At 34.8% G+C, this 13,874-nt stretch overlaps 1 protein-coding gene across 3 annotated transcripts in view; it reads right to left on the reverse strand.

Annotated features, from left to right (window-relative positions):
- IKZF3 (IKAROS family zinc finger 3) overlaps positions 1 to 9,540 on the reverse strand; it is an 89,214-nt gene extending 79,674 nt beyond the window's left edge. For 2 of the 3 annotated variants that reach the window (XR_005212635.1, XM_037808659.1), the window contains exon 1: positions 9,340 to 9,537. Coding sequence is in view for 2 of the 3 variants with exons in the window: in XM_037808659.1 (XP_037664587.1) it covers positions 9,340 to 9,346 (7 nt within the window). In the remaining variant the exon portion in view is untranslated. Of the gene's footprint in view, positions 1 to 9,339 lie in introns of all 3 variants that reach the window. The other variant, XM_037808660.1, reaches the window with a different exon arrangement.
- Between the last annotated feature and the right edge of the window lie 4,334 nt (positions 9,541 to 13,874).

Here is a 13,874-nt window from a genome sequence, read left to right on the forward strand (position 1 = left end):
TTCAAACTGTGGCACTGCTTGTCAAACTTTAATGTACACAATAATTCCCTGGGGATCTTGCTAAAATACAATGTGGCCCAAGATTCTGCATTTCCAACAATTCCCAGATCATGCTGAAGCCACTGGCTCACAGACCATGCTTAGATTAGCAAGGATCTAAACAACTCTTCCCTCTTCCTATAAGAAAAAAATTATAAACCTTCTTTTATCATCATGGATTAAAGATAAGAAAATCTATCCATACATATAAGTGGTTTTTTTTTTAAACAACAGTAAGGCCCTACCTGTAACATTAAGGTGAAATAAAATGAAAGTAAACTACAACAAAATTAATTTGTATTTCAATATGTAGATACACTGGTACAATTATTCTTGAAGACATAATAATAAATTAATCAGAATCACCATGGTGACAGCTACACATGCAGATTAATAATGGTGAAAGATTCTTGATTCTGAACTAAACAAAGAATCCCCCTCAATTGACACGGTTGTATTCCTAGACAACTGAGAGTGTATTAAAATCATGCAAAAAATACTTCATGTTTATATGTAAAATGCAGTTAGGTTCCAGGCAGTCATTAGGCACAAAGGGAAAGATTCTAACCTAGAGTGAGGGATGGCTCCCTAAATCCAGCAGATGGTACTCAGGACAGAACATAATGAGTAAGGTTTTCAACTGGCACAACTGTGGTGCTATTAATGAACAGTGTCAGGAAGTTGGAAGAAACTAATATGGGTCAGAGAGACAATAAGTTCATATTTTGACTTGCTGAACTTGAATAGCATTAGAAAATTGGGGAGACAGGAAAAGCAAGGATGTTCAGGAACGCAGAGCCGTGCAGAATATTAGAGAACATTAGAGAACCACTGGAAAGGTTTATATTGGGAGCACATCGTGGAGTTATCTTCAATGCCCAGCTAAGAAATACTTAAAATGGTTTTTGAGTAGGGAAGTAATTTGATATTTTAAGAAGATCATTCTGGCAGCAATCCCCAAAACTGAAAGAGGCAAGTGTAGAAACAGGGTTACCAGAAGAGAAAACAGGCAATGATCTGGATCAGTAGTTTTCAAAATGTGTTCTATGGGACTCCACGGTTCTAGAGGGCTGCCACAGGTGCCGATCTATAGCAGAGGAAGGAAAAGCCCAACGACTATGTAGGCCTAGCAGGGTCTCTCACCCCTACCCCCTTGCAACCAGAACATCACACTTTCATCTGTCTCATGTAACATTTTGGTATAAAAGGGTATTCCATTGCTAAAAATGAGTTTGTCTTGTTTTTGATGTCTCATCTTAATTCTTACCAGGAAACAATTCTCGTTAGCAGACTGAAACTGACAGTGGAATACCTCAAGGTCTTCATTTAATTATCAAGTATCACTGTATAGGGTAATTGCTATAAGACCTATAAGTAGCTATATGAATTCTTAATATCACTTGTTTAATTGTTATTTGTCCTATTGCAGAAATGCATCTCCCTCCCCAAAGGATTAACTTTAAAGATTTTCTGGTTAAGTTTGGGGTAACTTGATGTTTGCAATGGCTATCTGTGAAGTCTTTTGAGAATCCCCCAATTCTTTCTATTGAGATGTGCATTCTACGCTCTTGGCTAGGCTCATTTAGAAGTTACGGACTTGTTTGTGGGCACTGGTCTCCCAGTCTCACTAACCCATATTTGAGATAGGAGTTTTATAAACATTATCCCATTTGATCTTTACAAAAGACAATAACATTTACATTTTGCCATGTATCATGTTCCTTCAGGGTCACTCACAAAAAGTAAAAACAGCAGGTTACATTCATAAATGCCAAGTGTCTATTTTATGCTGAATTCTTGTTTACCAAACAAGTTCACGATTTTATTTCTAGAACGCATTAAAAATGTAAAGAATTGATGTCTCATCCTAATTCTTTCATCCACTCACAAAAATATTCCTGTTAATTCTGGGGAATGTTGTTTTGATGATGGCAAGCAGACTATGTTCATCAGGATGGTCCACAAACTCTTTGTTCTGAATTTTGTTGCTGAAATGATTCGCAAACCAAAAGAAATAAAGAATAAGTGGTTTATAGCCACTATGAATAATTTCTCCTACCTGGCCCCCTGGTATGCACCGACATGATTGCTTTAGACTATTTCTTAAAGGCCAGTTGTGCCACCTCTTTCTCAAGGTTTGAGAGGCACAGCATAATATCCACAGCACCAAAATGGAGTTTGAAAACACTGTGCCACGAAGGAAGTTGTTTAACCCAAGGGACCATGGGATTAATTTTGGAAAGGCATAATCTCTACAGAATTTGCTGAATTTTAGACAATACTAGCTGCCAGAGACTCAGTAGGAAAGCATCTGATTCTATACCCGTTTTTTAAAACATTTTTAAAGAGACAGAACCATTTTGCAAACGAATTCTAAGAATTACCATATATAAAACAGATAAAAGGGGTATCTTATTAATAAACAATTAAAAGTTCAAACATATAACTGTTACTAACAAATCAACCAGTAAGAATAAGGCTGTTTTAATGAACAAAAACTATAAATCTAGAGTTACAGATGAAAGCTGCAGCCTTATATCACTCTCAAATTATTTCTGTGTTTTGCCTTCTTTGCCAATATGGAAAAAAGTTGAAGATGCATACATATAACAAAATATCATTACTTGGAAGTTCTTCACAGATCACCTTATCATTTCAGAATAGTTTAAGTTGAACTATTCCCAGAAACTTGAAAGAGGATGGTAGGTAATCTTTGTTAGACTATCTAAATTCTTTATTTTAAAGTTCTGAATATAAAAATCAGACTAGAAGTACTCCAACCTTACAATAAGTATTTAGAAGATCTGTAACATGCGACCACCATGGAGTATGTTATATGTTCTTGTTAAAGAACAACTGATTATTACACTGTGATTAAAAAAGTTCTAAGTGCCTAAGCTTTTGTATGCAATCTAGTACAGGGAATGGAAGATGTAGTGATATCCTTACTTAAATAATTTTACATAAGCAAATACGCACAGGAACAGAAAAGACTAACACAGTGCGACCATCTCCTTACTCAATGTCACATTTATAAAATTTTAATATTTACAGAGAGTTGGCAAAGAAAGTTTTATTTTGAGGTCAAAGCCTAAATTTATACATTTATGATCTTCAATGTATAAAATTTGGTATACGATTCACCCAAAAATCAAATGAAATTTAAATCAAGTTGGCCCTTGAAGCACATCTGTGGAACAGTCTACACCATATACAAGCAAATACTCAACTATTAATGAGCACTAGAGGTTGAGGTAAAGTGATTTCAAAGGCAGATGATGGCAGAAATGATTCCTTGTTCAATATTATAAAAATTAGTTACTTCCAGTTTTTAGACTGGAGCTACTGTTCATTAGCTATGATGTAACTCTGCATCAATTAAGAATGTTTATAGGTGATTTTTTTTTCATTCGACAGCGTCTATATAACTAGTACTTCAGGAAATTATTCTGATGTACCAAATATTCTGATAACAGTTAATGGTCTCTCAAATAGAAATCACTTCAGAAATGAACTGATATTGCTGAGATAAGGAACTCAAGTTAAGTGACATACATTATTCTCAACAACTATAAGAATCAAAAATTTGTGAAAAAATGGTTTATTGTAGAAATTGCAGTGCTTCACTGAAATAAAGAATGTGATAAAACTTTTAAACAATTTCAAAGTTAGAAGGTGCTATTATTCTGGCCAGATCAGAGCCAATTTTGAATTAGAAAAGATAATAGTATCCATCAACAGTATTACTCATAATTCATAAAAACTCATTTTAGCCAACACACTAATCTCTTCTACCAGATCTTTACCAGCATCTCAGACAAATTAGCAAAATTAACCAGTTTCAATATCACTATTTTCCTTCCTCTCTTTACCATAATAGCTGAATAGTCAAATGATAAAATACATGGCCAATTCATTTATTAATGTATTCAATAAATATTATTGCAGTCCTACTATGTGTTGGGGACTGGGTACTAGTTATCACTGGTGAAAAAAAGATTCCTACATTTTGGAACTTGACAGTCTAGAAGGGGCTAAAGGTGTATGAACGACCAAAAATAAGCAAAAAATCTAGTTAAATCCTTAGATAATTAAGAGTTAAGAGCAGAAAATATAGCTTTGTATTGTGTTCACAACGTTATTGAAATATTTCTTTTTTTTTAAAAAGCATCCTTTAGGGGATGCAAAATGAAACGAAATAAAGCTTCAGTGGCTGAGAGATTTCAAATGGAGTCGAGAGATCACTGGTGGACAGTCATTCTTACACACTATATAGATAACACTTTTTAGGTTTTAATATATTGGAATAGCTAGAAGTAAATACCTGAAACTACCAAACTCCAACCCAATAGCCTTGACTCTTGAAGACTATTGTATAACAATATAGCCTACAAGGGGTGACAGAGTGATTGTGAAAACTCTGTGGATCCCATTTCCTTTTTCCAGGTATGGATGGATGAGTAGCAAAATGGGGACAAGACCTAAATGAAAAATAGGGTGGGGGGGGTGATTTGGGTGTTCTTTTTTTATTTTTATTTTTTATCCTGATTCTGATTCTTTCTGGTGTAAAGAAAATGTTCAAAAATAGATTGGGGTGATGAATGCTTAACTATAGTATGGTTCTGTGGAACAGTTGATTGTACACCATGGATGATTGTATGATATGTGAATATATCTCAAGAAAGCTGAATTTAAAAAAAAAGCTTCCTTTATAAACCTATAAATAATCTGAGGTCTAAAGTGGACAATTCATATACTTTGGAGCTGTTAGGAGTTCAATTTTAAGCCTCTTCTTGCCCATACTTTCTCAATAGAAAAACACAGGCTCCAGGGTTGCAATAAAGAAAACTTTCACCTCTAAGAACATCCAATAATAATATGAATTTGTGATACGCTGCTAATTCCATCTATATAAAAAGTCAGGAAGTAAACTAATTTTGAATTAAAGACAATGAGTAAACAGTTTTGTTCCATAAACATATTTTATTCTGTTCCATATCAACTATTAAATACTTAGCTTTTTTATACCTCCTAGATGGGACACATATGCAATAAAATATGGTATCAACTCTCTATCATTTTGATTTACTATACTCCCTTTGGACTCTAGGAACTTTAATTTTGGATTCAAAGAGGCGAGTTCAATTCAGGCTAGAAAAACAATCTCATTCAGAAGCACTGGGGATAAAAGTAATTTGAGAGATTACATAGTAACAATAAATAGTTATACACAGATCAATTTTCAAATAATCAACACATAATAGAAATAAATTATATTGCTTCATAATTATATCTCTTTTTAATGATTTAAGAGGCCTTAGGATCATCCTTATGATTTCTAATTATTATAAATGTGCCAGTTAATGGAGAATTGTATTTAATACAGTCCAGATAGTACAGTGATGTTTAGGGTCTCTTTTCATTATAATTAATGAATTCTCAGCACACATAACAAAAAATTTATTGAGCACCTACTGCAGGCAAGCTTCTGTGTTGTTTAGTTCTTCTCATACATAGTTTAGAAATACAGTTTGAATCAGGAGCCAATGAACATTGGTCACCTGTCTGATAAAAGACATATCAATGATCACCTATATATACATTTATATATAATGAAAAGTTTATACTGATGTATTCAAAAAGTATTACTGAAAAAAATGTTAATATAAATCATACTGATAGGGAAGGCAAGTTTTGTTCATAATTTAATCTGTATTTTAATGGACTAATATGTGACCCTGAAATCTGCTGATATAAAGTTAATAGAGAAGATTTGGCTTTAAGTGATAGTCTGGCCAAAAGTCTAATAACATTTTTGTTTTCTACTTTTTTTTTTTTTTCAATTACTCCATTTAAGTACCCAAGAAAATTACTAAGTTCTATCAAACACTCACTAGTACCAATCTCCTACTCACAAAATTATTTAAATAAAATGCATCGCGATAAACATAATGATAATTATATTCAGAACTATCTTCTTAATTGAGTGTAACAAACTCTGAAGGCTGTCTATGAACCAGGAACCGTTCCTAACACTGAGGAGACAAAGACATTGTCTCTGCCCTCCAGAAGTTTACAGACCAGTGGGAGAGAGAAACACAAAAATCAATAAATAACTGCAATACAATATGGTAGAAGTATGTATAGAAAGGAGAAGCCCTTGGCCTAGGTGGAGGGAGGTGAGGGAGTGAGTGGGGAGATCACCAGAATGCCCCCTGGGGGGGGGTCACCTGCAGAACCTTCATAAAGATGAGGCCTGAGCACAGTCTGGACAGATGAGTGGGCATAACCAGGTAAATAATGAGGTGGAAATTTTAGCAGAGACATGGAAGTGTGAAACAGCATATTGGATTACAGAAAGCACAAACAGGAACTTTCTAAAATGGTGCTCTATCAGGACTCCATGATCTTTTGTGTCTTTTTGTTCCTTGGAATTCCTTCCCATTTCGTCCTCCATAATGGAGGGCTAGTATACTCCACCATCTGGAGGCTTTACCAACATCTTAACCATCCAGAGCACAGTAAGGGACCTAGAAATAAACAACGGCTACCACAAAATCCATGTGGAGAGAAGCAGAAGCTGACATTAAGAAGGAGATAAAAACTGTAATCTGGGAATATGTGATGTAGGGGTATTCAGCTCCACGTGGATATATTATATATATATATATAAAATGCACCTGTGCATTACAGAACAATACATTATCTGATGGTCAGACTAGTGACACAGAGCCATCAAGATAAAGTTCTCTCTTGTGTATCTTAAGCAGGGAGCTGTGTAATAAATACACTTGAAAGGATCTCTATCCAATATTGTTAAAATAAAAAGGGTTTACATTAAATGGGGAACCTGCCATTAACCTGTGAAATTCATTACGTAAACCACTTCATTTCCCTTCCATACCAGTCAGAGGAGATGTTATTATAGCACAAATAATAAACTTTATCAACACATAAAGAGTCTTTGGGCAGAAAATATTTAGGGTCACAGATTTTGAGAAAAAAGTTATAGCTTATGATTTATATGCATTAACTCTTTCACTTATTACATGACAAGACTTCTATTTCAAATGTCTATTTCATTTGACATTTTTACACAGAATGTCTCAGTAAATGTCTGTTAATAAATGAAATGATGCATTAGTGAAAACAAATGACTTTATATGTTGAAGGAAAGAATGACTATACAATCTCACATTTCACAATAAATTGTAACATATCAATATGACCCCCAAATTAGGCAGAAAATACAAGTATTCCATAAGGTATTCTACTTTCTTGCATCGCCAGGGGATGTACACTATAGCTCAAATCCCTTATTCTATATTGAGACCAAAATATCAAGATAACATAAAAATACTTTTAAAAAAACATTAAAAACATGAGCTAGATCAGTCAATTTTGGGTGGCTTTAACTAGCCTTAACTATCCTTGAGGACAGAGTATTTGATGTAGTAAATACTCTGTCCTCAAGGATTGACATTAGAAAAGCAGAACTTCCATCATTACACTTCCATTTTACTTTTTAAATTGAAGTTATAAAGTATTTGTTATTTGTTGGCGTTTTTGCATTAAGCATACTATATACAATCTATCTCTATGGACATATGAATTTAATCTATATTGTATCTTTCTTTCCATTTATAAAATCTGTACAATCTGATCAGGGAGTCTTCATCCAGGCTTATCTAAAAGTCTCTGTTAGGAGAGTAGAATCCAAAATTATGTCATTTAGTTAATAATTTATTTATTTCATATTAAATAAATGAACTCACTAGTCCTAACATTTAACGGAAACACTCTTGTTTCCATGGAATTACATGATTCTGTACATTATTCTTGGGAATTGATATGGTTAAGATTAGGAAAAATAGTGTTGGGGTATTGATTTATAACTTCTCAAAAACAAATTCATCAATTAATTTGTAACAATTAAAGTATGAGAGTTTTAAAAATTATTTCTTTCATAGTCTATAGCAACCTAAACTTTTTTCCTGTTCTTGGCCAATGAAAGGTTCACGTTAAAAATCACATTTCATAAACCATTTTTAAAATGTTCAGACTACAAATTTCTCATTTTTTAACCCTGATAACTAAAAAAATTAAAAGCATGAAAAATTTTTCACACAGGGAAACCCTTGAAGCATTTTTCAGTAATAAAAAGTCTCTATTTAACAATAAAAAGTTCACTGACATCATTTCATTTTATTTACACTGACTTATTTTACTTACAGAAAAAAATGTTTATATGGGTCAAGGCAGTCAAAAAAATTTGTAAACATATCCATGTCCAAACCAAGGATTTAGGACCACAATGTTCTACTCTATTGTGAGACAAAAGCTTTGCCATATTTATCTTGTATCTCAAAATATTGGCTCATATTTTAATAACTTTACATACTCTAGAACTAAAGCTGCCAAAGATCAAGGTTCATCGTCAACAAGAGAGCCTTCAATAATTATGAAAGAAAGAAACATTCAAAATATTCACAATATTTATCAAAATTAACATTTTAACTAGTTGATTATGTGTCAGTATGTCATTTATTAACAGAATGAATACTTTTCTCACAAATTCTGATTTTCTAAATACCACCACCTCCCCCAACGTGATACATCTGCCATTTTCAAAGTTTCAGGAACACTTGTTGAAAAGATCTGTTGAAGGATTTACAACAACAGTATGAAGTTTCAGTCATCCCAAGGAAATTCAAACTGAAAACTTTTTTGAGAAGGATGGTTTTATGACTTTCACATTTAATTCAAATGAAACTCCATGTGAACCTGATTTTTGCCTCAGGTAAAGAGTTCCAAGAGAACTGTTCAATGCCAACTACTTTAAAATTTAAATTTCCCTTATGACAGCAGTTACTCTTAAAAGAAAAAAATCGGTCACCCTTCATTACAACAAGTAATTCCGATTAGCCTTAATTCCAATGGACACTGAGGCCACAGACGAAAATAAACTTCCAAATGAATTAGTTATTCCACCCTAGGTTTGCTCCCATTTCAGGGCCACCTCTAAGTACTCTTCCTCTGTAGGTTTAGGATTGACCCCTCATATCTGACCAGTCCTATCAAAATTTCGGAGAAGTTAACACTTTCCAAAGTTGGCGGGGGGCGAATGAGAGAGAGAGAGATGTGTGAGGACAAGCTCTGCCCTCTGAAATACCTCATATTTATTTTTGACAAAAGAAATAAATAGAAGCAAAACCGAGATTCGGAAAGAACTCTCTCTGCTCCGTGCACCAGTCGAGCTTTTCAAAGACCCCTTAGAAAAGAAGCGGGCTGGAGGCTCACCTTCCATCTCGTCGCCGGGCTGGGCTGGGCTGGAGCCGCCGCTCTGACTACTCGGCCGCTCCACGTGCTCCTGCCGTCGCCCGGACGCCGCGCGCAGCTGGCGGGAGATTCCCGGAGTGGGGAGTCCCCGGGATCCGGCCGCCGCGTCGGCGCAGATTTAAAGGGGCAGGAGACGGTGACCTGCCGGTGCGCGGGGTTAGAGCGGCGCTGCCTGGCGGCGGTTTCAAAGGACGCTCACCCCGGAGCGCCCGAGGTTCCACGCCTCCAGTCCCCTTTTGAATGTCAAACCCGAAAACCCCGAAGAATGGAAACAGCGGATCAGTAAATTGTCTCAAAATGTCCATTTTAATGTCTATTTAGAATATCTATTTTATTTATTTTTTTTAGTCTTCATTTTATTGAGATATATTCACATACCATGCATAGAATATCTATTTTAAATGTCTATTTTAGGAGGATAATGAATGAAAGAGTAATCATATCTGGGGGGTGGAAGTCTGGATTGCTTTCTTGGAAGCTTATATTTTAAGAGACTTGAAATTGAGCAAGATCTGGAATTTCTAATCTTTGTCTAGATTTGACGGTGATAGCCATGAATATAGTCAATGAGAATTCACTGCATTAGAAGCAGTATTTTTTTTTTTTCATCCTCAGGTTTTCATTCCACATGATAAAAGTTATTCGTCCAAGTTTTCAGAAGGCTCTAAGACAGTAAGACAGTTCAAATGGATTTTGGCACTTTAATCAAGTCAACTTTTTCATTTTAGAAAGCAATTCTCTCACTTTTGTTTTCCCTTCTGGGAACTGCTGGGTTTAATCACCACCACTCACAAAATACTACTCACTGTGCTTCCTATGTTTATTTTCTACTACCCTACTTTCTTCCCAATGGGATCTGAGACAACTTACAAAACTCCATAAAATACATCAGAAAAGTAAGTAAAGAAAGCAGAGCTGGGGGTGGGGGTGGTAAGATAGTAAAATTAACTCAAAGATGTATCAGTGAGCATCTCCTTCCAACATCCTCCCCACTCTACAGAGGTAAAGCACACATTTGGCTGTACAGAGAACAAGGAAGAGACCACATGATGGTTTTTCAAAAGCAGGCTTTTCTTCATAAAGAAACCTAGAGAACATTGCTCAGGTGAGTCCTTATAAAGATGCCCAGTATGTTGACATGGACAACATGGGAATGATTCTCAAAAAAAGCCACTGCCACCTTTCTTAGAAAATTATATTGTTAGTAAATGCAAATATATTTGAGACTTTAGATTGGGGGTTTGTGCATCAGCAAACCATAGTCAGAAGAAACCCACACTTTTGAGTAAAGTATGCATGTTGTAATTTTATTAATTTTAATTTAACTAGTGCCTTTGTATAGGATGTCTATATATATATATTTTTAAATGAGTGAAAAACTTGCAATGACTTTGTTTTAAGAGCACAGCGACACAGTAACCTCTCCATAGCTTGTTTGTGTTGGAGTTCTACAGGATAATATCAATTTCAGAGAAATACTCTAAATACCAGGTGTAATTTTAGTACTGAAAGGGGAAATCTGTTGTTTGTTAGTTTCTAAAAGCAAAAATAGCACATCAAAAGTAGCAGAAGAGGAACTGTAAAATTTCACAGGGATGGTATGAGGATAAATAATTATTTGGTTCTTTAAAAGTTGTAAAGAACTTTTATCTCCCATTACAATGTTCTTTATAAATATACTTAAATAACAGTGGAACATGTTACTACTCGGTAAATACTCAACTTCGTATGAAGTATTTCATACTCCAGAGAGTGAGCTCTAAGGGGTAGATAAAAAGTGGTTGGGTAAAATAATTATGTAGATACTTGGTCCTCAAGGAGGTGAAGCATAAATCCCTCCTCTTAAAAGTGTGGGCTGCACACGTGACTTCCTTCCAAAGAGTACAATGTGTAAAAGAGGGGGAAAGAAAGTAACTACAGAGGAGAAACATGACAAATACTAACTCAGCCAAGTGATCAAGGTCAACCTCAACAGTAATAAGTCATGTTGATAGTATGTACCCTTGATATGTGATGGAGCATGGCACTTTAGTTACATGGTCTTCCCGAAAACCCAGAACCCCAATGTAATCATAAGAAAAACACCAGACAAATCCTAATTAAAAGACGGTCTATAAATACCTGACCAGTACTACCCAAAATTGTCAAGATCATTAAAAACAAGGAAAGTCTGAGAAATTGTCACAGCCAAGAGGAGCTTAAAGAGATATGATGACTAAATGTAATAATGGGATCCAATGATGGGATCCAGAAACAGAAAAAAGACATTAAGTAAAAACTGAGGAAATATGAATAAAGCATGGACTTTAGTTAATAAGAATGCATCAATATTGGTTCATTAGTTATGAGAAGTATACTAATGTAAGAGGTCATTACCTGTAAAAGGTAACAGAAAACTGGGTGTGGGATATAAGGGAATCTGTACTGTCTTTGCAATTTTTCTTTAAATCTAAAATGGTTCTAAAATAAAGTTTATTTTCAAAAAGTGGATGGGTCAAGGAGTTAATAATAGAGGGATTTATGGGGGGAAATGTCCCAATTGCAAACTATGGACTATAGTGAACAGTAGAATCTTAATATTCTTTCATCAACAGTAACAAATGTATCACACCAATACTATGATCATTAAGGTGGGGGAGGTTGTAAGGGGTGTGGGATGTTTTGGGTTTCCTTTTTTATTTTTATTTCTTTTCTGGAGTAATGAAAATGTTCTAAAATTGATCATGGGGATGTATGCACAGCTATGTGATGATACTAGGAGCCACTGATTGTATACTTCGGATGATTTGGATGGTGCATGAATATATCTCAATGAAATTGCATTTTTAAAAAGTGGATGGGACCCGGATCCCTATCTGAGACTCTATAAAAAAGTTTCACTCACTAAGTTTATTCTTCAGAAACTTAAATCCTTCAGAGAACTCCTATGCCAGCTAAGTCCCCAAACCCAGAGGTAATAGCCTCTTCAAGAACATCAACCAGATATGTCCCCTTTTCCCATAAATTCAACACTCCTTTTCAACATGAACAATTTAGGGTGGTCACTGCCTAGACATCCGTGAAGATCAGGAAAGTGATTGAACTACAGGAAGGGGTAGCAACAGACAAGACGGAATTTAACAAAGTATTATGAATTCTGAATCTGTATATAATTTTCTTTTTCTTAGTTGATCGGGTATTAGAATAGCTAGAAGGAAAGAATTGAAATGGTGATACTGTTAACTCATAGCATCCCTTGAAATTTGTTCTATACCTACTTGTTAAATTGTAATTTGAAAGTTATCATCTTTTTGTATATGCTATATTTCACAATAAGGAAATAATTGAAACTATGTTCTGTAACTCATAGCATTTTTGGAAATTTCCTACATAACTATTTGATAAATCATATTACCTTTTGCATATATGTTATATTTCACAATAAGGAAATAACTGAAACTGGAACTGTAACCCATAAAATTTTTGAAATTTGCTTTATAATTACTTGTTAAATTGCACTTGGAAAGTGATCACTTCTCTCCCTCTCTCTCTCTCTCCATATATATATATATGCTCTATTCTACAATAGAAAAATAAATTTAAAAAAAAATTTAAAAAGCATTGAAAAAAAGTGGATGGATAAAGGATTTTTTTTTTTTCCCAACCTACATACCCTTCAGTTCTCACTTAAGCCTGACTTCCTCCAGGAAGTTGCTCTTGACTTCTAACGTTGGCTAGTTGCTTTCACTTGGTTCTTCCTTTGTACACTGAACCTAGCCCTAACAAAGCACATATCACTTTGTATCTTTTTTTATATATGTTTATTTTATAGAGGTATATTCACACACCACGCAGTCATACAAAACAAATCATACATTCAATTGTTCACAGCACCACCACATAGTTGACATTCATCACCAAAATCAATCGCCAACACCTTCATTACCACACACACAAAAATAACAAGAATAATAATTAAAGTGAAAAAGAGCAATTAAAGTAAAAAAGAACACTGGTGCCTTTGTCTGTTTGTTTGTTTCCTTACCCCATTTTTCTACTCATCCATCCATAAACTAGACAAAGGGGAATGTGGTCCTTATGGCTTTCCCAATCCCATTGTCACCCCTCATAAGCTACATTTTCACACAATCGTCTTCAAGATTCATGGGTTCTGGGTTGTAGTTTGATAGCTTCAGGTATCCACCACCAGCTACCCGAATTCATTAGAACCCAAAAAGGGTTGTCTATATTGTGCATAAGAGTGCTCACAAGAGTGACCTCTCGGCACATTTTGGAATCTCTCTGCCACTGAAGATTATTTCATTTCCTTTCATTACGACTCAGTCAGGTCTCTGGTCAAAAATTTGAAATTTATCACACAAGATTTATGAAGGTAGGTTACGTATAATAACTAACTGGGAAGCAAATGAAACACTGTGGATTTATAATGTACTTTGAGTAAACTGGAGTGACAAGCTCCTAGGGAATTGACGATAATGCCTAAAGTTTGTTCATTA

Source organism: Choloepus didactylus, chromosome 18 (genome assembly GCF_015220235.1).
Source record: "Choloepus didactylus isolate mChoDid1 chromosome 18, mChoDid1.pri, whole genome shotgun sequence".
Lineage (NCBI taxonomy): Eukaryota > Metazoa > Chordata > Mammalia > Pilosa > Megalonychidae > Choloepus > Choloepus didactylus.